At 46.5% G+C, this 27,524-nt stretch overlaps 2 protein-coding genes across 18 annotated transcripts in view; one reads left to right on the top strand and one right to left on the bottom strand.

The window, feature by feature from the left end:
* The window catches only part of LOC116446882, a 781,927-nt gene that overhangs the window by 420,209 nt on the left and 334,194 nt on the right, over positions 1 to 27,524 (top strand). The gene's annotated exons all lie outside the window — the stretch shown is intronic.
* AGAP1 (ArfGAP with GTPase domain, ankyrin repeat and PH domain 1) overlaps positions 1 to 27,524 on the bottom strand; it is a 315,634-nt gene that overhangs the window by 85,312 nt on the left and 202,798 nt on the right. For 13 of the 17 annotated variants that reach the window (XM_032115303.1, XM_032115304.1, XM_032115305.1 and 10 more), the window contains one exon: positions 15,527 to 15,688. The exons of the other annotated variants lie outside the window; for them this stretch is intronic. In XM_032115303.1, coding sequence (XP_031971194.1) covers positions 15,527 to 15,688 — 162 coding nt within the window. The remainder of the gene's footprint in view (positions 1 to 15,526; positions 15,689 to 27,524) is intronic. 17 annotated transcript variants of the gene reach the window in all.

The raw sequence follows: 27,524 nt of genomic DNA, 5'->3' as shown, positions 1-27,524 counted from the left end.
GAAGGCAAACCCAGGTGAGAATCCTGGTGGGAATCCTCTTGGCCAAGGGGACACAGATCCCTTTGGATCCATGACATGGGAAGAAGATGCAGAAGAGGGTGCCAGAAACACAAAGGCATGAGCACAGATGCAGTGGGGTTACTGCCAGTCCCAAATATTGACATCCAGCTTGATTCTGGAGGTTTCCTATGTTGAGACTTAAAAAGAAGGGAAAAAACCCAGGGTGCCCAGAGAAGCCGTGGCTGTCCCTGGATCCCTGGAAGTGCCCAAGGCCAGGCTGGATGGGGCTTGGAGCAACCTGGGCTAGTGGAAGGTGTCCCCCTCTGAGGTGTCAGAACTAGATGATGTTTAACATCCCTTCCAATCCAAACCTTTCTGGGATTCTGTGATTCCAAATGCTCCACTTTTCCCCACTCATTCCCAGCTTGCACTTTAGAAACAATTGAACCCATCCGTGTTCACCACCTCATGCACCTGCAGCATCAACCACCACGCCCTGGGCCCATCAAACAGTGAAGAAACCACACAATCCTGAGGCAACGCCACGGAACACATCCTGTTAAAAACCATCAGGGTAGATCCACACACTGGTGGCAGCTCTGTCTAATTTGGAGGCTGTAAATCCCCCCAACAAAACCTGCTCGTGAGTTCTGACAAACGAGGGACGTACGGGGTTTGATGCCTGGCGTCGGGAGAGCTGAAGAATTAACCTCCCGTGGTAAATCCTCGCCATCCACAGCCCCTTGCAGGTAATAACCTGCTGTCCTTGGGTCAAACTGCTCTGAAGTGGAAGCCTGGAGCTTTCCCTCCCCCTCAACCAGCGAGGCAACGTCGATCCCTCGTAAAGGGAGCCGAGCCGATATTGTCGGTGCGTTACTGCCCCGGATTCCCGGTTTCCGAGCCCACCCTTTGAAGATGGGAGTTATTTAACATTCCCCTGGTTTAAAATATGAGCAATCAAAAGGCGCTGGGGTTCCACGCTGTGCTCTCCCATTTCCCACTCCTTCTCTTGCCTGACAAGGTATTCTTCAAATTGAAAAGAGGGCTCCTGAAAGCCCGGGCTTTGGGAAACTGTAAATGAGTTCAGGCTTCAGCCCGCTGAATGCAATTTCATCCTCACGACTGAATACAAATAATGCATTTTATTTGGTATCAATTACCACGCCTGAGAACAGACGACCACTGCCAGCACTGTTAAATACATTAAAAAAAAAAGGAAAAAAAAAGGAGGGAAAAAAAGGCAAGGAAAAAGGCACGGCAAATTAAAAAAGCAAGCGCCTCATTACTCCCCATCTCAACCAGCTTTGACAGAGGCACTGGAACTCATAAGCTGCGTTCCACTGGGCTGGGATGGGCTGTTTTCCAGCCATCCCGCACGTTCAATGTCAGCCATTAGTTCTTCCCAATCGGGCATCAATGTTCAACACACACCCGAAAAAATATATAATACTGGTAATAATAATAACAATCTGCAGCCTCTCCGAGCTTCAATACTTGAAGTATGAGTCAAAGCAGCAGTTTCACTTTTCACTCGGGAAGCTGACAAGCATGACTAGAGGGGGAATAAAATAACATTCAGTTCGCATAAATATCAAGCGGGCTGCTTGAGACTGATGGGCCAGGAATGTATTCTTAGCCATCATTCTGGCAGACAGGCCCAAGGACACTCATAACTTATTTTACAATCATTTAGTTTCAGCTCAAGTGGAAAACGTGACAACTTATCTCTGCTGACAAGATGCCATATCGAACCTTACAATTAACTCTCCCCCGATTATCTGCCCAGCCCATCATTAGCTCTGCGGCTCTTGATGGACTGAACGGGCACAGCTTCCCTTGATGATGGTCATGGCTCCATTACATGACACTAAGGACAAAACTCTCCCCTTGCCACGTAGCTGGGGTTGTCCTGACCAGCACATCCTCATTTTTGCAACCGTTTCCAAGTGATGTGCAGCAAAACGCTGCTGAAAAATGTCTCCTCCCCCAAAACGGAGCATCCTCGTCTTTCAGCCCACGCCTGTGACCTACAGCAGTGAGCCAGAGATGCCCATGGCCTCTCCCAGCAGCCAGGAGCTTTCCTCCCTGCCCTCCATCCCTCCCCACCGCAATTATTAACTCCTTCAGCTGGAAGGGAGAGCTGACACAGCCACATCGCAGAATCATTTGGTTTGGAAGGGACCTTAAACCCCAACTCCTGCCACGGGACACCTTCCACTATCCCAGGTTGTTCCAAGCCCTGTCTAGCCTGGCCTGGAACACTTCCAGGGTCGTGGCCATCCCTGTACAAGTATGTGCAGTATCTCAGCCCACGCCCACAAGCAACAAGTGACACTTGGTGACCGAACACCCCTCAAGTTATGAAGGGATGGGACATAAAAACCCCACCACTCTGCTCTTCGCAAGGTCATTTTTCTCTACGGGTGCAGGACACGTGGAATAAGACACAGATCCTTCTGCTTGTGCAAGCCCAACCCTCGTTTGCTAGAATTTACCAAACAAAACAAAAAAGCCGATGCAGCTTTTACTCCACAAAGAAGTCCCACGTCTGCCTCTCTCCAAGATCCATTTTGCAATTATGGTCATGAGAGAAATTCCTTCCAAGCACAACAAACTGTGGTAGAAGAAAGGAGGGGTGGAACAGGAGAAGCACTTTGTCTACAACTACAACCCAGAGTTAAGAGACAGAACATGAAATGAAAACCAATCCTCAGAAGAGTCTCAAGGGCTGTGCTGTTGTACTGGGCTTTATTTGCTGTTTGACACAATTTGATATCCTCTCCCAGTGTTACACGTGTTTTGTACAAGGTAACTTTCCAGCCAGTTCCCACTTCCTATCTCTTTTTATTGTTTTGTTGTTTGGAAGCTGCCTGTGCTCATCAAATGGATCTCAGAAACAATGCCATTTGTGTCCCCTAAGAACTTTGTGAGGGTCCACCTGGATCTGGAAAGGGTAGGAAGTTAACAGAATCATCACTGAACCACAGAATTGGAACTGACCCAACAGATCATCCCGTTCCACCCCTGCCATGGGCAGGGACACCTCCCACTGTCCCAGGCTACTCCAAGCCCCAATGTCCAGCCTGGCCTTGGACACTGCCAGGGATCCAGGGGCAGCCCCAGCTGCTCTGGGCACCCTGTGCCAGGGCCTGCCCACCCTCCCAGGGAACAATTCCTTCCCAATCTCCCATCCATCCCTGCCCCCTGGCACTGGGAAGCCATTCCCTGTGTCCTGTCCCTCCATCCCTTGTCCCCAGTCCCTCTCCAGCTCTCTTGGAGCCCCTTTAGGCACTGGAAGGGGCTTTCAGGTGTCCCCAGAGCCTTCTCTTCTCCAGGTGAACACCCCCAACCCTGAACTGTCTGAAACTCAATCCAAACCCAGACTGTGCTTCCTGGTGCCCCTAGGACAGAAAAACAACTACCTCACATCCCGAATTCCCAAGCCCCTGCACCAAACCTGTCCGAGATACGACTCCTTCAGCACCTGCGGCACCCGACAGAGCAGAGGTGCAGGAGATGCCAGCACAGGAGCCAAGGAGGCCAAGGAAATGAGGGAAAATAAGCCACTGTGAGCACCCCAGGCCAGGGTAAAGGAGCTGGGGGTGGAAAAAGCAGGAAAAGAGACAACATGTGAGGTACGGGAATAGCACAGCACAAAGGCTGGGACACAAAAGTCCAAGAGCGGAGCTTCGTCGTTGGCCCACGGCTCCTATTCTCTCTGTCACACACACAACCCTCTCTCCTGTGTAACCATCTGCAGCGGAACCAAGGATATTCTGACCCCTTCTATCTTCGTGTCTTTTGATTTATTTCATATTTTTGTCAAATCACCTATTTACAAAAACTTGAAACAAACTCAACAGGTGACGCTATTCTCCGCAGACCAAAGTCGAGCTTGATCTGGTTTACATTTTTCTTGCATCTTCTTGTTAAAATTTTCCAACAGGCTTTCAAAGTGAAATTAGACTTTTTTGTCAAGCCCAGCTCCCCAACACGGCCTTATTCTCAAGTGGCTGGAGATTGATTAATTTGGGTTTTTGATTTGCCGAAGTGACAAGAAGTCAGACGTTACAAAAGCGGGAGCGGTGAATGGGATCAATTAAAGAGCAGAAGCAGCAACACAATTAATAGCACCAGGTTCAAGAGGAGAAAGAAAGCGCTGATGACGAAAACAACAGCAACAGCTCTGCCTGCAGCAGGAATCTTTGCTGCGACCCAAGGAAGGCTGAATCCAAAGAGGGTGTTTCAGAACTTTCACTATGCCATTAGTGCTGAAATGAAATAAGGCAAAGATGTCGGTAGCTGGTGGACTGAATAATAAAAAAATAGCTGGACACTTTCATCTTCCACACGTGTGTTTTAAATAAAGGTGAGAAAAGCAATCCTTTTATTTCAACAGGAGAAGCAAGAGACTATAACTATCTGTAGTTTGTATTTCAGACCCATTTCCCCGAGCTGAGATTTTTCTGGCTGTGAAATCCACTGCTCTCCAGCTTCCCTTTACAGCTATTACCATAAATGTTCTATCAAGTTCTTTATCTTCCTCCTCTGCCTCAGACCGAAGTTAAAGGGATGCTGCAATCGCACAGCGACTGCGGAAGGACGGAGTCAGGCACAGATGTACAGGACTGACATTAAAATCCTGTCAGAACTGCAGCTTGGCACAAGTCTGGGGATGTAATAAACACTTGGGAGCGGGGGAGAAGGGGTGGCATGAGATTGCAGCTTCCAGGATGAAAAAAAGCAGCAAATATTTGTCAAGTACAGAGAGCTCACACCTTCGGGAGGAATTAGGTGCATGTGGTCGTCGCTGAGCTGAGTTCAGCTCGGACACTCAAGCTATGGAGGGCTTAAATTAACCTGCTGCACTGAAGGAAATCAAAGGAAGCTCTGAGCAGAACTGGGGGATGGAGATCAAAGAGCCTCAGGAGTCTTCCCCTTCCACGGCATCTCCCATTTTTGCAGCTTTGTGCCCAGAGCCTGCAGTTCTCAAAGCTGTTCTGTCATCCTCAGGAAGCCCCCCTCAGGAATGACTCCTTTCCTCTAAGAGCAATTTCAAGTAAATAAGGAAAACAAAGCTTCCTTCTTGACAAAAAAAGAGGGATCTCCCTGCTTTTGGAGGGTCCGGCTCTTGCTGTGTGGCAGCACCTCAAGTGACCAGACCTCTGGGCACATTTGGCCTGAGAGCATCACTTCCACTTTGTGGCAAAGGAGGTACATCACCCACAGCCTTGGGAGAGAAGATCAGTCTCAAGATGGCCAGGCACAGATATTGGAAGGCTTCAGTAATTTTGGAAAGACCCTCATTACCATCTCCCTTATCTAAAGGGAAGCCACGCCACCTCCAGCTCATTCCCTACCAACGTGCAGCGCTGGGCCGTCCTGAAGGAAGCGTGAGAGCAGAAACGCAACAACAGCTCTTAAAAAACCCCACTAAAGTCCATTTTCCCTCCTAAGGAGCAACACATTACAGTGCTGGCGAAACAGCATCCCGCTCCCTGGAACCTGAAGGATTGCTAGGAAGAAAAGAAGCTCCCTTTCAAAGGAAGCTCCTCATATCCATAAGGAATTCACCAGCTGACACAAGGAAAGGACACAGCCATTTCCTCCACGATTCTCTCCCGTGTTGCCAGGATGGTGACAAGCAAAGCAAAGACTGCGTTTCAGACGACCTGCAACCTGAGATCCTAATCTTCCTCCACACATCTTGCCTTGCAGCAGGTTTGGGTCAGGGGCAGGGATGATATAAACTACTCCCTGAGTGAGCAGGGCTTGTTAATTTATCTCATCCCCCGCTACAGACGCATCTCTGCGCTCCCCGCCTCTCACTGGATGTGAACGTGCCCCGTGGAAAGATCAAGCCTGACAAGTTGTTTGAACACGTAAGGACAACAAACCAGGAAAGAGCTGCAAGTCTGGGATGCTGCAGGATGCCACCACATCCCAAGGCAAACTAACTTCGTGGCTCCTGCTGCACAGACCTACAGTCGAGACATAGAGGGAATTCTCTAATTTTTCTGGCAGAACGTTTTCACTGGGCAGCAGCAGCCCTGTGAGCCCTATGTGGTGTCACCCTGAATTGCTCCCAACTGGGTGTACGATGCTGTGGGTGTTGTTGTTTCCCCTGGCCATCAACTGTGATGTGCAACAGAGAGGTGAAAGGCAGTACAAAAGGCAGAAATGACGGGCATTTATTGCAGGTAACTTGCTCATTTCAGGGAATTTGTTCCCTCCCCACGAGGGAGAAAGGAGATGGATGGTCCTTTTGAAGACAAACCTCAGGGCAGAACCTCCTGGTTCAATTCCAGGTCACGTGTTGGGCTCCCTGGGCCAGTTTGGGGAGCAGCCTGGCCTAGTGGGAGGCTGGAACAGGATGGTGTTTAAGGCCCTTCCAACCCAAACCCTCCTGTGATTCATGCTGTGACTGGTTTCTATCTCCCCCTTTTGAAGCCAGGTAGATCATCAGACATCTCAAGAACAGCTGCCAACTGCAGCACCATGAATCTGGCAAACCCACCAGGACCATCCCAAGGAATGGTGATGTGGGAACAAACAGCCACTTGGAGCACACTTAAAGAACACATCCTGCCTGGGTGAGCGAGCTCCATCACAGTCAGGTACATACAAATATGTGGCAAATCCTAGTTTAGATCCAAATGAGATGCATAATAAATTCACCTTAATTACACAGAGAGCTCCACCCTGATCTAACCATCAGCATTGTGCTCTCATTGCATTAAAAAATCCTCATTTAACAACATTTTGCTTTGAAATAGAGCCTGCAGGTCACCAGGCACTTGGAAAATAATGAATCCATGGCTTATTGAATCACTTCCTACTAAAATATTTACCTTGTGTTTCAAGATAGGCAAAGTAAGACAGAGAGGAAGAACTGACTCTCTTCAAAGAGATGCTCAGAGCCAGAAAGATGTCTCGTCTCTACTCCTGTACTTTAACCTTCCGTCTGTATAACCTGTGGATAACTTCAAGCTTCAAACCCACTCTGTGGTAATTGAGAAGAGGTTAGGAAACTCTCCACTGTCAGTCCATGAGACTTCAGTGACAAGCCCTAATATCGGTGTTTTGGAGGAAGAAAAAAAAAAAAACCAAAACCAAGAGACTTTCACTATTAACATTTTCCAATTAAAGCTGAATAATTGCTGTACATCGAATTGGCTGTTAATTGCATCATGCTAGGCAGGAAAAAGCTAAGGCTTTCCTGGTAATGTATGCCACGAGCAGCGGTGTCAGAAAGGAAAAGAAATAATGGAAGCAACACCAAGACTACTCTTAATCAAAGGCAAAATCAAACATTTTCCCATCGCAGAGACCCAGAGCTGCAAAGCAAAGCTCTTAAAACACAAAGCTCTCTCTTTCAGAGGTGTCAGGTGGCGTAACTGCCATCGACAAACTTTTTTTTTTTTAATTTTTCAGTTTAATCCAGCCCTTTTTCTAGCTGCTGGATAAGTAAGTCGGGGCCCTTCTGGTGCTCATCAGAGAAGCCCCCGGTGCACTGGATCCTCCTCATCGCCCCGGCCCATGGGTGGCACAGCCACGGCTGCGTGAAGGGATGACATCAACTGTGACAAATGAAGGCACTTGAAAGGAGAAGCTCTCCCACCTGCAGGAAGGGAAGGCTGGGGCTCTGCGCTCCAGCTGGCCCCCAACAATGCCCAGGTTGTGCCCAGAGCCCGGCACAGAGGCTCCTTTCACTCCTTGAGCCGTGTGCGCTGTGAGGCAGCTTTGAAGTGTTGGATTGCACAGGTAAGGAATACACAACATCCCCTGAGCAGCCCACGCTCCGGGCTCTGCGCTGGGGGAAACTGAGCCCGCCAACAGCCACGCTTGGTGGGGCAGCTGCTCTGCTCTTAATTGCAACAGAAACTTCACTAAGGCCCAGAAGGAACAAAAGCACCGGGTGTGTGTGTGGCTTGCACGCTCTTCCTCCAGACCCTACGAGACAAAGCACGGCACTCTCAGCCATGCATTCCACAAGAATGTAACTATTACAGGCATCTAGTGGAACTTCTGAAGTGTGGATGTGCAAAGAAGAAGTCCTCAAATCAGGAGTTGCCCCCGTAGTAGCTGTACGTTAACATTTTGCTTCCTCAACTTCGCGTTTAAACCTTTACGTTATTAGATAAACTTAGATTATTTCAATTGAGATTAAAAGATTAAGAAAAAATAAAAGTGTGTACTGATTTGGGAAGCTTATTTATTTCCCTCCTTAAGTCTTCCTTATAAAGTGCTTAAACAAGGAATGCACTGGGCTTATGAAATTTGTAAGGCACACTACTCGAATCAAGGAGTTTATAAAACGTCGCATTCTGCTCCCGCAGTGCTATGGCTTCGCTCTGTGTTTACCTGAGAGTATCTCTCTCCATTTATAATGTTCTCTGCAAACACAATGTGATTTTCAAAGTCCATAAACTCCTGCAGGATATTGTGTGAACCCAGCTCTTGCATTTACTGCAAACGTTTCAGATTAAAGCAACCTTAAACTGCAAACATCCAAAACAAAAACCTTTAAAAATTAAGCTCTTCTACATAAGAATGAGAGTACAGGATGGGCTCCCTGACGAAGAATCCCACTTGTCCAGGGGTGTGAGCATCTTCAATATTAAGCCTTACATTAAAAAGGTTTCCATGTAATGATTCAAAATAATGGTTCTAATACAGAACCAGAGAAGGGAAGACATTTTGCAGACTTCTAAGAGCTGTATCTGTCAAATGTCAAATGTCTGAGCTACACAGAACCACGATGGGTATTGAGCTTCCTTCCTTGAGAAGTCCTGACTTTTGGAAAGTGTTTCTTGGACAGGAGCTTAAAGAGCTGACGAAGATAACATTCCCTCTCCTCACTGTTCTGTCAGGTTAAAGCTTAAACTCCAAGAATAAACATAAAGTGCATTGGCTTGAGGGTTTTTTCCCTCTTTTTCTCCTGAGTGGGGATAACAGAGAAGGTGTGACAACCAAGCCCAGCTACAGGCAGAAAAAGCACTGATTTACTGAACACTGCCAGACAATCAAATCAGATTAATCAACATCAGTAACCAGAAAAAAAACCCCCACCTTTTTTCCCCTATGAGAAAGAATGTGCCACTCGCATTTTTACTTTGGTGTAAATCCCAAGCCAAACTAAATGCAAAATATGTATTTAAGCATCCATCAGTAAATGCTGGGAAAACCCAGAGCTTTATAGTTCAGACAAAAAGTTGATTTCATCCCAGTTTGGTGTTTGCTGAGCTGCCACCCGTGGCCTGGATGGGCAGGAGAAAGGCACAGATCCACAGAGGAACTTAGGCTGGAAAAGCCCTCTGAGAGCCTCGGGTCCAGCCCCCAACCCACCACTGAAACATGTTCCTAGGTGCCACACACATTTTTTAACACTTCCAGGGATGGCGACTCCAAAGTTTCCCATTAAGTTGAGATTCCTATGGTCTACAGAACAGAAAGAGTGAGCACTGGGTCCTACTGCTTCCAGAGGCTAACACATTCCTAAAAACCCCAGGCAGAGAGCATCAGTGGGATTAATGCTCTGAACCCCTTTTCAGAGCACTTATTTATCACCACTGCCCTCCAGGCCTTACACCACTTTGGGGAACCACAGGCTGCAAAACCCCATCTTCCCCTGCCTGAATTAAAATCAGTTTGAAATCTCAAGTCCTGCAGGATCAGCAAGTCCAAAAAAACCCCCAGTTCCCTATTACATCTTCATTGTTACATAGAATTTTTGAACATTTCTGGTTGACTGGGCTGTTTCAGGTAAGAGCTTGTCAAGAATGTCAAGTAAATTTGAATACTGGAAGTTTCTCAGTACACAAGCTCACGCTGAAAGGGGACGGTTTTCAAGAAATTGCTAAAAAGTAGTGCTTTATAACCTGAGTTTCCTCAAGGTACGTAGAGAAAGCAAAGGCAGTCCTAAGTTGTTGTTAGCAAAGGTTACCCTGCTGAACTGACATCATTTCCCTCTGGAAATGTTTTGCCAAAAGCGATCTGTGGATCACAAAAAGGTATGAAAAGTAGAAGAATGTTCCCTTTCCCTTCCCGTGCAAGGTGATGCAAACTATGTGCACATATTACATATGGTGAATTTTATTATGTTAAGGAGTAAGAACTACAGAAAACCCCAGAGCAGCTCTAAAGCAGCTAGGAAAAAAAAAAGGAGAAAACAAATCTACATTTGCTTTTCAGTCACAATTTCCATATTTAAAAAGAAGGAAAAAGCTCTTCCTACCTAAACCATCTGTATATACTGAGCACGAATAATTCCAAAATTCTATAAATCTATGTGAAATTCTATCACAGATCCTGGTCAAGAGCTTGCCTATGGAATTCCAACAGCTCTCAGTGGCATTTTCTGATGTCAGATGCAAGCTGAACCATTTCCTTTTCCAAGGCAGAGCAGAAGGTTCCATCACTTAATCATTCCCAGCACTTAGGATCAGACAAGTAAGGCAAGTTGCAAGGTCTGCATTAATATCAACACTCCAGCGACCTCTCACACCCCATGGCACAGTGAGAACTCAATTTTACATTAATAAACCCTAACACCAAACTGTTAGAAACTCAGAAGACACCAGGTATTACAACTTCCATAAATTACAGCCGAGCTCAAATGGCCCGTACAAGCAATTGTACAGTGATAAAGCCTAAGTGGATGATATTTAAACAGATATTTGATTTATGGCAGAATTTTACATCGTGCTGGAATTCAAATGACAATTTACAAGCCCAGAGACGAGAAATCCCTGTCCCATGCAAACTGCTGTTTGCAGTGCTCTGTCAGAAGAGCTGAATGCTGAATCCTTCAGGAAGGAATCCTTCCCTCTGACGGTCTCGGGGCACAGAAGCCAAACGATAAAACAGGACATTTAAAAAGAGAATGAACCAAGCTGCTGCTTCATCCCCCAGGTAGGAAATTACATCCTTGGTCTTCTCAGAGTGAAGTCTGACAAATCTCACATTTGCAAGGCAGCTGCCTGTGGTTCCCGGCACCACAAAAACCTCTGATGGCAAATTTGAGGGTTTGTCAGTCAGGCTCTTCAGAGGTGCATGGATTGTGACGACTGGGGAACAGACAGATCCATCTCTGTAGTGGCATCAGCACCACTGAAGTCACAGAACTGGAAAGGTTGGAAAAGCCCTCCAAGGCCATCGAGTCCAGCCTGTGACCGTCGCCCAGCCCAGAGCACTGAGTGCCACATCCAGTCGTTCCCTGGGGCACCTCCAGGCATGGGCACTCCAAACCTCCCTGGGCAGCCCCTGCCAATGCCTGAGCACCCTTTCCATGAAGAAATTCCTCCTGATGTCCACCCTGTCCCTCCCCTGGCCCAGCCCGAGGCCGTTCCCTCTCCTCCTGTCCCTGTTCCCTGGCAGCAGAGCCCGATTTCCCCCCCAGCTGCCCCCTCCTGTCAGGGACTTGTGCAGAGCCACAAGGTCCCCCCTGAGCCTCCTTTGCTCCAGGCTGAGCCCCTTTCCAGCTCCCTCAGCCGCTCCTGGGGCTCCAGCCCCTTCCCCAGCTCCACTGTCCTTCTCTAGACAAATTATTAACCATCATGAAAAAATTGTATTTTGGACTGAAATCGGAGATGCCTCAGGGGAGTCCTCCCGGGCAGCTTTTCACTGAAGCCTCAGAACAGTCCTGTTAAGAAAATTAGCAGGCAAAGTGGCCTCAAGTTGTGCCAGGGGAGGTTCATACTGGATACTAGGAAAATTTCCTCACTGAAAGGGTGGTCAGGAACTGGCACAGGCTGCCCAGGGAAGTGGTGGAGTCTCCATCCCTGGAAGTGTTCAGAAAACACGCGGATGTGGCACACGTAGGGATTAGCGGTGGGGTTGGCAGTGCTGGGTTAAAGGTCGGACTTGATGATATTAGAGGGCTTTTCCAACTGTAAAAATGTTGTGATTTTATGAAAACAAGAGCTGGATTTGCAGGGGAGGAATTGTGGGATGCACAGCCTAGAACCGAATTTGCACACCCGAACAGGCCGCGAATAGCTCCCCTGAGACCAGAAATCCTCTTGTTCCCCAGCAACGAGCAACTACAGGTAATTCTGGGTGATAAAAAGAAAAAAAAATCCATCAAGGAGAAGATTTATCAGAGGAAAAAACCTCGCAGGCTTCCAGCAGGATCCAGGAAAACCTCTCGGCCAATAGCTGGAGCAGCAGTAATTGTTCCAAATCTATCAATAAAGCTGAGCTGCTCCTTCATTGACTGCAAACACCAATTTCTTTCATGGGGGATTATAAGTTGATGTTCATGGTCTCTCTACCACCATTAGGGTGATAAACAGTTGAAACTACATCAGGATCTGACACGCAGATCAATTCTGGGTCCATAAAGAATCTACACAAGAGGTTCCTGGACAGGGATTTACTGCCCCCAGTTTTTATTCCCTCTCGCTGCTAAAATTACTTCTGTCAAGCACTTACAAGAGTACGGAGGAGAAAGGGGAGGGGGGGGGAAAAAAAGGGAGGAAAAAAAGGCAAAAAGAATTAATTTTTCATGTGCTGCTGGAACAGCCTTTTGAAAATTCGGGAGTTTTTAAGGCAAATATGTTCCTGCTTTGGAAATGATGCTGAACAGCAGGTGGGACTGAGCTAAATAGTGAGCCAGCAGCACGAGCTGCTCACTATCCAGCACGCAGCAATTTGAAACACCAAACTAAGCTGTCGAGATTTTCTCCCAGGGCAGTCGCGGGCTTCATGTTACCAGCGCCAAATTATATTAGACATTTAATTTTAAACCTCAGGTACTTAAATGTAAAACCTTACAACAGTAATAGTCATAAAGCAGTGGGGCATTCCATTTCAGAGAATAGATTTTTCTATTTTTCCCCTTTAATTTAACCAGCACCTCCTGTTTTGTGGCTCTGCCCACTACAAAGTAATTTATCTAATTAGGAGATGTTCACAGCTGCTTGAAAGACAGAAGCCCCAGGAAACCAAAGGTCTGGTTTGGAAGACTTTGAAAAGTTCTCTGGAGCCACACAAAGTATTAATTTAATGTGAAAAAAAGGTGCAGAGAAAAATTGAATCCCAATATGTTATTTTGTCTACAATAAAACCATGTGACAATAAGCAGGCATATTCTCCAGTACATTGGCATTTGAATTCCAAAAGATGCTTAGCTTCTTGCCATACCTGCTGCTTTCACAGTATTAGCTTTTTATGACTAAAATTCAAAAATCTTTTAATGGAGAAAAAGCCCCCAGAAATTAAAAAGGGTTTTTCATGCGTCAACTTGCCAACATAAAGGACACATCTCTGAGCTTGCCCAAAGATGATACACTCAGGGCAATCAATTATTCTTGAGGTTCTGTAGGAGTTTTGGTGCGATACTTCTGAGTCTGCTGACCCTGAGTTGCCTAAAACTCGTCGCTAATCCAATTTTCCCCCCATATTTATAAAAAAACCAAACTTAATTTTTTTTTTTTTTAATATTAGAACCTCTGCAAGAAATTATTCACAAGAACCCACCAGTCACCTGCAATTTCAAAATAAATATTTCATAGGTAATTCTGGCTGTCGTCTCTCTTGAGGCAGAAGTAATCCGATACGAATGTCAAGTCAGAAAAAGGTACTGCACATATGGGGGAGTGCAGAGAGCTGGGGTGGGAGAAAAGGCTCCCTTCACCAGAGAAGGAATTGCAAACCAGCTCGGGATCAGCAGCAGGAGCAATAAGTCCAGCAAAAATATAGCATTTTGAAGTCAAGGGGATGGCAAAAAGAAGGAATTCAGGTGCTATTCCTACTTTTTAAGATTCTATTTCCATGCCACTTGTAGGAATTCACTGAGTTTTGAAGATTTTTCTCCCCTGCAGCCTCAGTTGTAGCATCTGGCACAGGGATGGCACCTGCTCACCTGCCTGCAGGTGTGTCAAGGTGCACAGGACTGCAGCCTACAGCTCTTGCTTTCCTCCTGGAGCCAGCACTCAACATTCTCCATCTTGCCTTAGAAAAGCTACAGGATAAAAGGCACCAAAAAGCCCAAACTTTGGTCTAAGATTTTTAGAACGGAGGTAGAGTTGGGGTGGATTAAAAAGATAAAGCAGCTCTGGAAAAAAGAGGCAGAAAATACATGGTTTTAAGTGGGAAACCAGCTCAGCATCCATGCAGGGCAATGCTGCCTCCCCTAAAAGCTTAACCAGGAGTGGGTGAGCTGGGTGGGCACAGAAGAGAAACAGGGCTGAAGCCTTTATTTCACTGTGCTGCTTCACAACATCCCTGCCTTCCTGCAAGGCTCCATCACAAATCTCTTAGTCAAAACCTGGACCATTTAAATCCAAATTCTCCTGAAGGTGCTGCCGCCACATTCACAGCTCCAGAAATGTCTGTGCTGTGGTAACCATGAGTTTGATAGTTGATGCCACTCAGAAACAAGGTGATCACGGATTTTAGACCCTCTGTTCTCCTAAGGTGGCACCAAAAACCTGTCCAGAGCTGCTGGAAAACCCAGAGATGCTCTCAGGGCTATGCTCAGATTCAGACCTTATACAGGTACAGAGGTATACATGGGACAGGTGAAACAGTTCCCATATCCCCCCTAACTGTCCCCATTTTAGGGGCAGCCACCAGAAGCAGCATTCCTCCCCTTGTTTCTGACCTACTCACCCTGGTCTGGTAGCAAATACCACATCTACCCTTTAAAAACAACCACCCACTGTCTCACTGCTACAATCTAATAATTCCTAAACACCATCAGGAGTAGTGTCTGCTCCTTTTAATGCTGTTAAGTGCTCCACAGAGGAAACACTAAGACTGTACCAGGAGTGTGCAGGCATTAGAGCAAGAGCACAGCAGAGAAAGGACATGCTGAGGAGAAGATCTGGAGGGTCACTGACTGCTAATACCCATCACATGGGGCAAGGAATCTGAGTATCAAGCAAACAACCTGTATTATGTGGCTGCCCCATCCCTGGGAATGCTCAAGGCCAGGTAAGACGGGGCTTGGAGCACCCTGGGATAGTGGAAGGCATCCCTGCCCATAGCAGAGGATTTTTAAGGTCCCTTCAAACCCAAACCATTCTGGGATCCTCTGATTATGCACCTGAAATAAAAATTAAGCAGTATTGTAACTACATTAGCTCTTCATGTTGAAAAAAGAATCACAGAATTCTTTCAGGCTGCTCCAAGCCCCAACGTCCAACCTGGCCTTGGGCACTGCCAGGGATCCAGGGGCAGCCACAGCTCCTCTGGGCACCCTGTGCCAGGGCCTGCCCACCCTCACAGGGAAGGATTTCTCCCTAATTTGCAATCCAAACCTCCTCTCTTTCAGTTTAAAGCCATTCCCCCTTGTCCTGTCACTCCATGCCCTCGTAAAAAAAAGTATTCTACCGATCCATTCCCTTTTGCCTAATCCCGATTCTTCCCTCAGGTGCTGCAAGTTCGGCACCCAGCAGCGCAACGGGGCCGCAGCGCTTCATTTTTATTTATTTATTTTTTCCTTTTGAAAAAAAGCAAGAGCACCAAACTGCCCCTTCACCCCACAGCACGTGACCCCCCCCAGCTCCAGGTTTCTTACCACTGCTAATGCCAGAGTTGGCAATGACTGTGGCCTCGCTCCACTGATCTGCACTGGAGACCGAGTAGGAGCGCTGGTGCATACCGTCCGGGCGGCTGTTGAAGGACACCAGACTGATCCCACTGGCCATCTGAGACACAGATGTGCTAGTAGTCACGTTCCCTAGGCACAAACGGAAAACAAATCGTGTCAATAGAGAGGACAAAAGGGATTTTGCATCAGGGTGGACGGGGGGGTATCTTAACAAGAGCAGAAACAGCCACGCAACGACCCTCCCTGAAGCGCTGGAGCTGGCGGGCCTGAGACCAGAGCTTCCAGCAGCTCAAATCCAGCTAAGAGGACAAAAAAAGCCAAAATTTGCACGGTGTCACCTCGTTCTGTTCGTTCACCTTCTGGGAAACACCATCTTCCACTACCCTGCTAGCAGGCACTCTCTCTGCAGCTTCTCTGCTTGTTAGACTGCACACAGAAAATCAATCTGTTCCTGAAAGCCACTGTTTGTACAACTGAGCTGAGACAACTGAGCCAACTCCAAGAGTTTAAAACAATCCACCTCTAAGTAATACCTGAGGCAGGTATGTGCCCCAAGAATACAGTGATGGGGAGCAAATGACAGCCAGCACTGAGAGACCAAGGGGAAAAAAAACTTTCTTGGACATTTAATCTTAATAACAACCTTGTGACACAAAGCACACATTGGACTGACTGCAAGGATCATTCCTGGGTCTCATCCCAGGAATGGGAGACAGAAAGGGACACAGGACGAACAGCCTTTACCCAGTAAACACTCCTGTATTTTCATGATCACTGAGGCCTAGGACATTAAAATGCTGAGAGCTGTGCGCGAGGGGGTGTGACAGGGACAGGTTTCTCACCATAAAACAGGAGAAGTGGGATCTGGTTGAACTCATTTTAGAGCAGGAACAATTAAAACCTTTCCGGAAACTCAGGTTTCTGATGGTCTTACTTACAACTTGCTATGGGCCAAACCCTGCTCCACGGTTTTGGGTTCTGAGCACACTTTGCTCCGTACCTAGCACGGGTCTTGCATATCAAAAGCCACAAAGAATTTACAGTGCCAGTTTCATTGCTCATGGCAGGCTCTCTAAAGGTGCCCCACAGGTCCCCTCTGGATTGAAGAACACTCTTAAAAAACACATGCAAAGGGAAAGGAGCAGACGCAATATTATAACGTACCCTCACACTTTGCATTTCCATTGCACCTTCTACTGATGAGTTCAGAAAAATTAATGAATTAATTTTCAATGCTCCTGTGAGGTTGTTAATTATCTGCTATCATTTCCCCCATTTTTCAGAGGTTAAATGACCCAGGGCCACAAAGGAAGATTGTGGCAGGCTTGAAAATAAAACCCAGATCTCCTGACTCCCAGTTCTATCATTATGTCTTTTCCCAGAGCAGCCTTTGGGAAGACAGCAGAGCTCAGTGAACTACTTTGTGTTTATTAGAGTTGGCATAATTGTCCCTTTCTCTCCTCCCCTTTCCCAAGACAAAATCTCCTCTTTAGTCCTTAACATGGATCCATCACAGTGCCTGTGTCTTCAATGCACTTACTCAGCCCTCAAGAACTTCTGCATGGCAATCCCTGCTTTGCAGGCATGAAATACGGACAGAAAAACTCATTTCTTTAATTATGCAAAGTCTAAGGTGGCTTTTGGAACCATGTTGGGACCTCCCAAGGCATGAGACTACAGAGCAGAGGACTAAATTGTAATTCAGTATCTTAAAACCACAATAGAAAATGGAAACATGAGCTGACAGAAGTTGTGTTTTGTGCTGTCTTAAAGGAAATCTCTCCCTCCAAATCAACTTCTGTGATGCTGCCGATGCTCACTCTGAAATCACCTTTTCCTCTGGTTTTCACCATCCAGAAAAAACTATGAACATTAATAAATTATTTTGATGATCCACCAAATTAAAGGGAGTGGCTGATGCGATTGACTAGAGTTTGAGACAGAGTGGATTCTACAAACTCGAGATTTAGGCCAACATAGACACAACAGAAGCAGTGACATTTTTATGCTGACATCTTCCACCTAGTCCACAAATTTTTGAACACCAGTGTCCATTCACCTTCGAACCATGATGCAGAAACAAAACCATGAAAAGAGAATACCAAGATTTCTGTGAACTCATGTCAGCACCAGAAGCTTTACTCTCACCTTAAAGCCATCTGAGGAAACTCCAACCCTACATTTTGGCATGAACCTGTTGAGAAGTGACTTATTCTGGGAACCAAAGAAGAATTCTTCTTCCACTGCACCTCTCTCAAAGGTATGGGCTGCTAGCACGGAATAGGTGCCAAGGGCATTCATGTGACACTTCAGTGCTCAGTGATGAACCCAGCCCAGCTCCCCTTTTTCCTACTGCCATAGCCTGGTAACCTTCATCCTGCAACCTTCATGATAATATTTGTTCAGGATTAAATTCCACTCTGTCCAGGTGTATTTTCATGATGTATCAGACCATCAAGCCAGAATCCACGAGTAGGTATCAGAAGGGCCAGACTACAGAAAATAGTGTGCTTTTTCCTGTCTCCCTCCTCGATCTGTTTAGCACAAACTTGTTACTCAGAACCTTATTTAAAAATCATCATTTCCCAATCCATCACTAACTCTTCCACTTTCCAGTCTAACTGCAGGACATGTATCCCACACTAGGTGCTGATGCTGCCGCCCCAAAACAAGGCCTGCTGCTCTGTGCCACGCAGCCGCGTGTGCCACACAGAGCTTCTCCAACACAGCCCCATCTACAGTGGGCAAACCCCAATCCAGGCCTGGCAGAAGCCCTTTAACTTTCCTCAGGGATAAAGCTTTAACAGCACAAACCAGCTCAGTCTTTCAGCAGACAAGCGGGAGAGAGTGAAAAAGAGCAGGCCAGCAGCACTCAGTGAAAATGCTGAAGATCTCCCCACCCCTGGCAGGGGGGTTGGACCAGATGAGATTTAAGGGTCCTCCCAACCCAAACCATTCCATGGCTGTCTGATGTACGAAAAGCAAAGTCTGCATGTTGGGTTAGGCACGTGAAGCCTGCACATCCTGCACCTCTTGTCCCACACCCATCTCCACATTAACCCCGAGCTCCCGGCCTGCTACCTGGCCCACGCTGGAGCTGTGAAAGAGTTGCCTCTTCAAATGCATCCTATATGCATCAGCTGGTTGCTCAAGTTGATTAGCAGGGGGCAGTTAAATTACTATGCTAATCCATGTATTCTCAGCACTGTTTCCTTGATATGGATATGTGTATATGCTTACTGAGAAGCCTTGATTAGTTCAAGCTTCAGTGTGTCAAAGGCTCCAGATTCTTTCCAAAGAATAATTTTAGCTGTACTCACATCCCTAAAGTGTGGGAGCTGATTTGAAAAGGTACTTACCTCTACCATATGCTATTTTTCTTTAAACAATTTGCATTTCAAAGGGAATATGGCATTTATATTTGAATGAATATCAGTATGTTGCCAGAACTTGTCTCAAATGAGCAAAAAAAAAAGATGCTGGTCTCCTATTGAACAGAAATGTTTTCATCTACCAAAGGAGCATCAAAGGAAGAGTTCCTCTTTCTAGCTCTAGACAGCTTTATTAAAACTATCTTTTCTGATGTTATAAAACACCCCGTTACGACCGCGCTTACAAAACGTTCAAACAATTAAGCCCCACAAAACCCATCCAAATTAAGATTCAAGGTAATTTCCAGGTTTGGCCACTGCTCAGCAGAAGAGCCCACAAGAGAAGTGAGCGTGCTCACACAAAATCCCACTGATATCCCCATTTATTCAGTATAAATCGCTGCAAAGAGCAGGTGGAGACAAGAGGAATTAAGCTGAGCAGTGCCTGTGTGTGGAGGAGCTGAGGGAAACAGACACTGGGGGCAGAATGAGAACAAGGGAGTCACTCTGGCTCTTCACACGCAGCCCTTTTGGATTTCCAAAACAGAGCAGGAACGCAACACTCGGAAATGATATGGAAATAACCAGGATTTGCACAAACACAGGACCAGACAAGAGGTGAACAGTGTGTTGGTAAAAGCCAAAAGGTAAAGGGTCTATTGTAAAAATTGTAATAAAATATGCAATTCAGGTTAATACAAATGCTGTCTTACATATATGCAGTAACTTGTCCATCAAAAAAGAAACCACTCGTGGTTTTGGTCATGGTTGCTCCTGTAATGGAACAGTGCGAGGGACAGCACGTCAGCAACCCCTCTTTTGCTGGTTTTTAACTTAATAATCCAGTGAATCATCACAGGTTAGTGTAACAGACACATCATTTCAAGCCTTCACCAACTACACCACCCACTAATTACGAATGCAGAACGAATGTAATTCACAAGCAGACCCTGAGAAGTGAGATATGAGTGACACGAACGATACAGGGCACCAATGATTTCCATTCCCCGCTGCAGACACATCTGTGACTTCCCCCAAACAAATCAGCTACCAGAAGTTACATCCTCAAGTGCAACGAATATACTCCTGGATTTATGAGACGAGCAGTCAGTGCAGGAGTTGTGAAGCAGAACTATATTTTTCCGTGAAGCAGCAGCGTATGAGACTCGCAGAGGGGCTGCACAGAAAGACTGAATCAGATAAACTGCAGCCCTACTGCTCTGCTTTCACCATGTTTTATTTGTGCCAAGCTCCTCGTGCTCCTGATGAGCTTCTCTTCCAAAAAAAAAAAAGAGAAGAGAAGAGAAAGAAATAAACCTCTTAAGGCCAGAGGGCTGCGCTCACCAGCTGTTAGAACTAATGAAAAATACATTAGAGTTGTGGGTCAGGAAATCCTGACTCTTGATATCAGAGGGTTAATTGTTTCAAATCGTGTTGGGTCAATTTGTGTTGCAGGAATTCTGCCTATTCTTGAAATGCCCTCTAATTCAGCACCAGGCACTGTCAAGTAGGTTAGACTGGCTGCTGGCTGCCCGCTCCAAACCCACACCCAGCACGGCTCCCTCGAGTCTCTTCAGGCATCAGGGTGGAGAGGGAAAGGGAGATGTCCCCATTGCTGTCTGCAAAAGGACAGGAAGCATTCCCTTCCCATCCTCAGTTCTGCATCACACTCGGGAATTAACTCGCAGAGTTGTGCAGCAACCTTTCCAAGGGACAAACCTTCCCTGAGAAGTGTCTGGACTTCCTGCCTCTCCTGCACCTATAGATAGGAACCTTGGCACCAGGAACACGTGGGGATGGCTCTTCAGGGTTCCATCAGTTTGCTGCCTCAGCATCCATCTTTTCCAGGTGCATCCGCCTTTCTGGGCCCACTCTGGAGATCGTGTGCTGCACTGAAATCTGGGAAAACAGCAACTTAAAGCTTCCTGCCTCTCCCACTAAGGAGTCAGTCTGCAGTGGGAAGGGAGGGACTGCCCAGGTGTCTGGTCACGTTCTGAGGAGACTGGGGGGCCTGGAGAGCTCCAAATTTCATAGTCAGGTTCTTGAGTGGGGTGAAATTCCCTCAAGTATTGCCATGGATTCCGCTTCATCCCGACAGCAGTGTGCAAACAGCACGTGGTCTCTGCCCTGGGTTTATCAGGCACCTAAAATTACTTGAGGTTACTCATACGTGAAACAAGAATGAGTGAGAGGGAGGGTTGGAAACAGGGGATCTCTCAGGTCCCTTCCTACCCAAACCACTGCGACTCTGTGACAAAAATCTTTCCAAACCACACTGGTTCCAGTGCTGAACCTCTCCCTCAACACGCTGACAATCATTTCCAACACTGCAGCAGCAAACTTGCTTGTGAGTTTTACCTAGTTTTAAAACTTTTTTTTTTCCCCAGAAGCATTTATTTACTGAACAAAATTCCTGAGGACAAGCAGCTATTCCTAGAGGAAGCCCTTCCACCTCCATCCCCACCGAACTGGGCTCGATTAGCAGCGCACAAACCGAGTGGGGTCAGTACTAATGAACAAACAAGGCAGTGCCAAGAAATATCCTGGCAGTGAAGGACGTGGTGCTGGGAGTATAACGAGGAAAGCCATTATTCTCAGAGCATGCCAAAGCAACACAGCAAGTGTGGAGGAAAATTAAGTCATCAGAGGAGACATCTCTTCTAAAAGAAAGTTAAACCCAACATCTTCACCGCGGGCTTCTGCTCAAGATCCCCGACTATTTATTCTGCTGGGATCAAAGTCTGCTTTCCTTTCCTGGCAGGCGTATGATTATTTTTTCTGTAGTTTTAACAAATAACAGCAATAAATTAGATATGCCTGGCTTTCTGGGCAAGTCCTGATTGAGGTTATCTGCTTGTTCAGGGACTGCAGCTTTAAGACCCGGAGGTGAGCGTCTTGCACAGGCAAAAACTCTGCTTTGTGTTGCTCTAATTTGGTTGTGAATCCCGACAGGAACCACGGATTTAACTCTGCAAAAAATAACAGCAGAGATCCAAATCATTCCGAGGGAGGTACAGCGGAGCATGTGCAGGGCCCTGAGGCAACGGATGTGAAACGCTTCCCAATCCCTTTGCCTGCCTGTGGAAACTGTCAATAATGGAATTGGAGAGGGGTGGTGGGTCCTACCTGCGCACTGAGATGAACCAGGCTAACTTTGGGAGCTTCCCACGAGCTCCAACCCACCCCAAACCCTGCGAGCTGCAGCCAGAGCCCTCCTCGGGGTGGGGAGGGACCACTGCAGGCATTCACCGCCTCTTCAGGAACCGGAACAAAGAAACTTTATTTTCGCAAAAGAGACAATAGATACGAACGCGAGATGACTCTTTTTTTTTTTTTTTTTTTTTTTTTTTTTTAATAGCTATTGCCACTGTAACAGCAGCTAAGTGAATGCATGTCTGCAGTGTGAGCAGTTTTGATAAACAGCCTCTGCGGGCCACACAACGGGGATAATGTATCCTTAAGTACTGCCAATGAGCTGCCATTCTGCACAGCCAATTACTTCTGTGCGTCTGTCACTCAAAGGAAAAATGACTGAGCCCATTAGATCAAACCTTTGTCACTGTTCCTAATGCACTCTTAGGCCTCATTAATCTGAGGGAGCAGCAACACAGCCGCCGGTGCCTCATTGCCTCCCCCACAACAGGCCCACGTGAATCTTCTCATCTCTCCCCCAAGTGCACCACGTTAATCAAGCTCTCCTTATTACCCCGGTCCCTGTCACGGCGGAGAGCGCTCTCTCTCTTAAATGCTCTCATTATGGTCCATCTTTAGAGCCGGCTGAGTGGGAAAAAAAAAAAAAAAAAAAAATAGAGGGGGGGGGCGAAAAAAAACCAACAAAAACCCGAGCCAGAGAGAAAGAGAAGAGGAAAAAGCAAGTCCGATCACATTAATATTCATGACAATAATTAGTATTCTAGGTCACTGAATATTCATGCTATTAGTTTGGTTTTTTATGGGTTTGCTGGATGTCCTGATTGCTGGAGTGTGGAGGAAAACAGCATGGTTGGGACTTTAGATGTCAACGGCAGTTCAATACTCCAAACACATTTGTGAATTTTTTTTTTTTCTCCCCCGTTCGGTAAATCAGCTTCAACCCTCCCGATGGCTTTAATATCTTAAAATCACTGGGGGGGAAAAGCACAAACGATCCTGCAAAGGTCTGAACATCCAACCAGTTCGTGCTGCAGCGTGTGACCGTCAAGACACCGGGATTGCATCGGGTGGACAAGGCAGATGTGGGATTTTATCCAGGATAAGGAGCCACGGAGGCATGAAAATCATCCAGAGGGAAACAGGCACCGACTGCGGGCTCCAGTCACCTGCCTGAAGCTCCACGACAAATTCCTACCTCATCATCATTAGGGATTTGCCCACCTCGAGAAAAGATCCTCAGACATCTTGTTCTTCCTTTTTTTCCCTGAAGAGAAAAATCTCAGCAAACTCACTTTTCTCAGTATTTAACAAATGCAGTTATTTTATCTAATATTTGTTTCATTAGGGTTAATGCGTGCTCTGTTCCCCTTCCACCACTGGTAAGGAATATAGGGTACTAACAGTGAAAGTTTCTTTTTCTCTAGTTCTGGAAAGGGCAAATCCTAGTCCAAAGGAACCGGGGAAAACGACCTTGAGGGATCCCCCTCTAGTGGGATGAAAGGGAAATCCCGGATGCGTTTGAAATTGGGCTTTTTCCCTTTGAAACGAGCAAACTGCCAACTTCTCCCTCCCGTCGCTGCAGCTGTGTATCACTGAGCCAACAGCAAAGCCACCCAAATGGAAAACTGACTCGGGTGAGCAATGACAAAAGTAAGTCACAAACTTGCAGCTGAACTCAAAACTCGCGCTCGAGTCGAAGCGCGGGGAACATTTGGCGCGAAGTCACCTCACGTCCCTCGCCCCACCGCAGGATTGGCGAAGAATAACTCCCAACAACCAACCTCCTGGCCATGTGGGAACCACACCAGATCACCTCCCAGCAGGGAATTCAGAGGAGATTCCAGAATTCAGGACTCGGTTCAGCATTTATTCGCAAAGGCGCCCAAGATCCGCGGGCTTTGGAGCAGTTGCCCACCCTTGTGAGCTCTTGGCTTGATAAACATTTTTACTCGTCATCAGCCTGATCGTAACATCTGAATCCTCACAGTGACCTCCAATTAAAAAAGATTATTGCATGATCTGCAAAACCCACCGAGGGTTTGATAGATGATCACAATTAATAACAGGCAGGAAGCTCGCACTGCTAAGAACGCGGAGCTGCCGTTCCTGCAGCATCTGAAATGTCACAAGCAGTTAGCAGATAACAACCTCCAGCACACTTAACGATGGCCCTGGAACTCACACGTTTTGGGATACTTCACATACTGTACAGTCACCATTTTAAGGAAATTTAATAGCACCAAATTATTTAAATGAAGTGTTAATCAGGAAACAATTTATCTCTACACCATAAGCTATTTTTAGATGTGAACTTTCTACATCAGTGGCTCTTGCTACAGCTCAGGCTTTGGGTTGTTTGGAGAGGTGAAGAAATAAATGACTCCTGGGAGAGATTTCCGGGGTAAGTTCACCTTCAGGTCAAGCAGCTCAAATCCAACCCAATTCAGGGGTGAATGAAACCTGGACCCACTCCTGGCTCCAAAGTCAGGCTGAGCCAGCTCCTAAAGGGCAGAGAGACTGGCCAGAGGGATGGACAGGACTCTGTGGGATGGATGGACTCTGGCCCTGCTCCCAGCTATTACAGAAAGCTGGAACTGAGCAAGCCCAAGATGCACCAACAGAATGACGCTCAGTGCCATGTAATTTTAATTTGAATTTCAGTTACTTAAGCATCATTGGTCAGCTTGGATTGAAGATACCACAGAAGTGACATAATTGTAGATTAAAGGGAGTAAACATCCATTTCCCCCAGCTCACAGATTCCTACCAAGTTAGCTTACAAGTGGGAGCACCTTCCATAAAGTCACTGTTAACAATCTTTGTTATTTGAAGTCTCTGTAGAACATAAATAACACAACTAAAACACCCCCCACGCCCCCGGTCCCTCTGTATTTTCTGGGAGAAGCTGCCACACAGAATCCCAGTTTTTACACAACAAACCCCAAACTGCACCTCCAAGAACCCAAGAAGAGACCAGTTTTCAAATCAAAGTCAACCTTTTTCCAGGCAAGGTGCCTGGCTTTGCAACAGCAGGAGCAGCCCAACCTTCTACTCCTTCCTCTGCTTTCTGAGGAGTACAGAAAATATTCCTTTTGCCTACTGCTGTTGCACTTCCAGTTTGTTCACTGTCACACCATGACCGTGACAACGTCCATCTACCACGACTATGACCTCACATCAAGGGAGAAGTATTTTTCCCAAACCTTGTGCCAGTGGGAACCCAGCAGGAAAGAGTCACCCTGAGGTTTTTAAATTCGTATATTCTCATAAAGGTCTTTATTTTTTTTTCTTTTTTACATCTCTGAAACAGAGACTCTCAAGGACTGGAACTTGGCTTTTGCTGTGAAGATGATTATTTCCTAGAGATGCCTGCTTCCAGAAGTTTGGGATGTAAGCACATTTATGGATCAGGACAGCTGCCATGGAGAGATGGTTATTACATGCCTGGTCGTCCAAGTCTTTAAAAGCAGAAAAGCAATCTTGTTCAGCTCAGAAGTGCCCCAAAGCACAACAGAATTCCATGTGATAGGAATGACACACTCCTGAACTCTTCCCATTCTGCATCAATGAAACCCAACAGAAAACCCTGTGCTTGCTGCTTGGCTGCTGTAACTTGCAGTGCCCAATAACTGAGTTTGCCCCTCCTGAATTCACAGCATTGCCCGGATCAGCCTCGTTCCTTCTGTTCTGCTCACAAGCACTGTCATGGGAAGCACCTTGGGAAACACCCTCCCCATGTGGGAGGAAATTAAAGGTGTCTGATCAACCACTGAGGTCCAAAAAGGCGTTAGAGAGGGAAGGGGATGAGAAGGAGGAGCTCAAGCTGCTTTGCTGCCTCACAGACCGTGGTGGGATCAGAAGAGTGGCTGAATCACAAGAAATTACACTCAGAGAAAACTATTTGCTGAAAAATGGACTTAAAACATCAGTTATAAGCAATCAAACAGGCATTTCTTGGCAAAATTGGCACTGAAATCCATCCTTAAGGGGCAGCTTCCAAGCAGCGTTTACGTGTCAAACAAAGGCATCATCCAAGATAAGCAGCATTTGACTGTTTTGGGGAGAGGTAACGTGGAACAGCAAAAACGTAGTGAATTTACAGGCCTAAAAATCAAAATAGCAAGTGCTGATTCTTTCTGTTTGTCCAAACCTCCTCCACGTGGCCGACCCACGTACAGAAACCTCCCAGCCACAAACCAGGGAGTGACAAGTTCAGCCCTGTGATCAATTTTAAAGCATCACACAAGCTCCAGACACTTTTCCCAGCACTAACAAGTGAGGGAAAGCCCTGGGACAGGAGCACAGCCTGCAAGGGATCATTTGCAGGTGTTCTGAGCTGCGTGGCAGGTAGCTGCAGATATTCCAGATGTCCTCCTGGCACTCCAGAACCAAGCCCTGGCTACCTACGGGTCTGCCACCCATCGGGAGCTGTGACCACCATCACTGAGCACATCAGAGTTCAGATGAACACGGCAGGCACAGCTTGGGACAGCGTCTTTCATATTCCCCTCATATTTTCAACTCCCTCTCTGCAATGCAGCCCTCCAGCCTCATCTGAACACCAGAGCACTGGCAGTGACACATGGGCTGATGCAGAGCTGAGCTGCTGGCAGGGATTTCCCAGATCCAGTCTGTCCTGCTACTTTTTTATTTCCATTTAGTTTCTCTCTTTCTTTCTCTCTCATTCTCTCTCTTCCTTTCTCTTTTTCTTTCTCTCTCTCTCTTTTTCGCTTTCTTTCTCATTCTTTACTGACAAGCAGCTCCTTTCTATGCTTGCTTTTAATCCAGTAGCAAGCAGCAGGTGCTGACCAGACACCAACAACAGCAAAGTCCTTCAGTGTTTCTGAGCGAGAGGATGAAGAAGCCAAGAGGGAGGAGAGAAGCTCCAAGCGTTCCCACAGTGTTATCTGAAATACCCTATCTAAATTTGGAATTCCTGGCATAATTAACTTCTTTCTCTGTGATCAAACCTCAGCCTGGCCAGGATGCACACACACACAGTGCTCCCACCCCTGCCAGGGAGAGCTGCCTGCTGTAAACTGTCATGGGAAGTTTCCCCCCTGACCTGGTAATCCAAGTATATCCCAAAACATGTAAATTCCATGCTCTAAACCTTAAATTATTATGTATCTCTAAATATGTTTCCAGAAATTTGCTTCTCTGAAGCAATCAAGTAATTTTTGCCTCTGTTCAAATGTCTTAAAAGCCAAAATCTCTTTATTTGAACGTTTCACCTGTGGTTTATTGACTTAGTCCAGCACTTTTCTTCCCTAAATTAGGAAGTGTATTGAAAAGCAGAAGCACTCCCCACACCTAGTCATCTAAATGAAATAGTAAACTCAAAAAAACCCAACCAGGAATAATTTTCTCCTATGAATTCTTCCAGTGCCAAGGCACAACTTGAAAAAGGGTCTGATGAAATCACAGCTTCAGACACCTCA

This window comes from Corvus moneduloides, chromosome 7 (genome assembly GCF_009650955.1).
Source record: "Corvus moneduloides isolate bCorMon1 chromosome 7, bCorMon1.pri, whole genome shotgun sequence".
Classification (NCBI taxonomy): domain Eukaryota; kingdom Metazoa; phylum Chordata; class Aves; order Passeriformes; family Corvidae; genus Corvus; species Corvus moneduloides.
This window is presented reverse-complemented; position numbering and strand designations above follow the sequence as displayed.